The 1496-nt window shown below is 39.4% G+C and overlaps 1 protein-coding gene across 1 annotated transcript; it reads right to left on the reverse strand.

Moving 5' to 3' along the window:
• Positions 1-449: 449 nt before the first annotated feature.
• On the reverse strand, positions 450-761 carry LOC147396643 (putative lipid-transfer protein DIR1). The gene has a single exon (XM_086450151.1). It carries the CDS (start codon positions 759-761, stop codon positions 450-452), a length of 312 nt encoding a protein of 103 aa, XP_086306277.1.
• Positions 762-1496: the final 735 nt, after the last annotated feature.

Consider the following 1496-nt stretch of genomic DNA (forward strand, 5'->3'; position numbering starts at 1 on the left):
ACGACTGCACTTTCCCATAAAAAGTGTATCCCGAGGGAAGTGTGTATCCTGAGACGTACAGATCTACAGTTCCCAAATTTGTCACATCAGGGAGTCAATGGAGTATGTCACCTAACGAGTCATACTATCAGGACTTATTTTAAATATATGCATTTATCTTTTGATTGTTGTTTAAGACATTTGACTCAACAAGGATTTGACTCATTCATGTAGGCATTGTCGTTATCGATCCAATTTTCCAGACTAAAATCCATGATTGAAGACGACAATGCAAAACAACAATAACAAACACAGAATCATCCAAATTGAAAATAACATGACATAACAAAGACAAAGAGAATCCTCGTCAAAAGCATTCTCAGATCACCATCTCGACAGTTCACATCTTACCCACAACCACGAAAACACAACAACAAAGCAACAGAAACAACAACCACCACCAATGCACCTCAGCATTTGACTGGCTCAGGAAGGTTGCACTTTTGAGGGAGTTCCATGGCAAGATTTGGGTCAACACCAAAGTAAGACAGAAGGTTGGAGTTCTTATAATAAGAGCAAAGACAGTGCATGTCAGCATGGGTGAGTGCCAAACAGCACGTGTTCGTTGGAGGGACAGGGTTCGACCCACTCACAGATGGCATGCACGACATCAAACCAGCTTTAGTAATGCCACATACTTGTGCCTTGGACACCATCACCTCATTTCCCAGAAGTGTAGCCAGCACCAACGCCACAATCGCTAGCTTTCCTAATCTCTCCATCACTCACTAGTCTGCGCTGCTGCTTCTTGTTAATTCTTGGTGTCTTAGACAGCCTTGAAAGTTGGTTCTTTATAGGAAACACTCAAAGGGATTGTTTATTGCTTCGTTGGGTATGAGCCACGAGAATAAGGAACCCGTGAGTGAATTTTGGAGGCACTATAGAGAGTCACGGGATTGCATTGGTGGCCTAGAATTGATTCTTCGTAAGGGACATTAGGCATTTTGAGTAGTTTATTATTATTTTATGAACTGTCTATGGGCTTGTACTTCATTGCATGTTTATGGAACTGAAACCAATGGGTTGGATATGCTATTAATTTGTGGAGGAAAAATTCTGCAATCTACTTTGGGATTCGTAATTGATCTTCATTCTATTGGATTTGGTATCCATCCAAGTTGTTTGACTGAGAGGGGGTGTACCTACAAAAATACTCTCACGTCCAAATCATTTAAATAAATGGAGTCTAGACAGCGATATTTGTTGGCCACAGTCCTCAAAAACCAAAATGAGACAATAGATACGTCATGTTACTAATTAGAATTTTTATTTTCCATACATAAAATGTTTTTAATCACAGTGTAGTAAAACACGACAATGGACCCCATTCCCTTTATCCTCCGTATAAAGACGGATTGAGATTTAATCTCCTAATCAAGTATAACTTTTGACTTTATCGTCATACATTTTCTCATCCTTTCCAAGAATGCCTTTCAACTATTATTGCATTTCCTTTA

The sequence above is a fragment of the Akebia trifoliata genome, chromosome 8 (genome assembly GCF_017979445.1).
Source record: "Akebia trifoliata isolate Shusen 1 chromosome 8, ASM1797944v1, whole genome shotgun sequence".
In the NCBI taxonomy this organism is placed as follows: Eukaryota; Viridiplantae; Streptophyta; class Magnoliopsida; order Ranunculales; family Lardizabalaceae; genus Akebia; species Akebia trifoliata.

What these genes read in the sequence shown, in the direction of transcription:
- LOC147396643 (XM_086450151.1), bottom strand. Translation starts at nt 761, where the DNA reads ATGGAGAGATTAGGAAAGCTAGCGATTGTGGCGTTGGTGCTGGCTACA.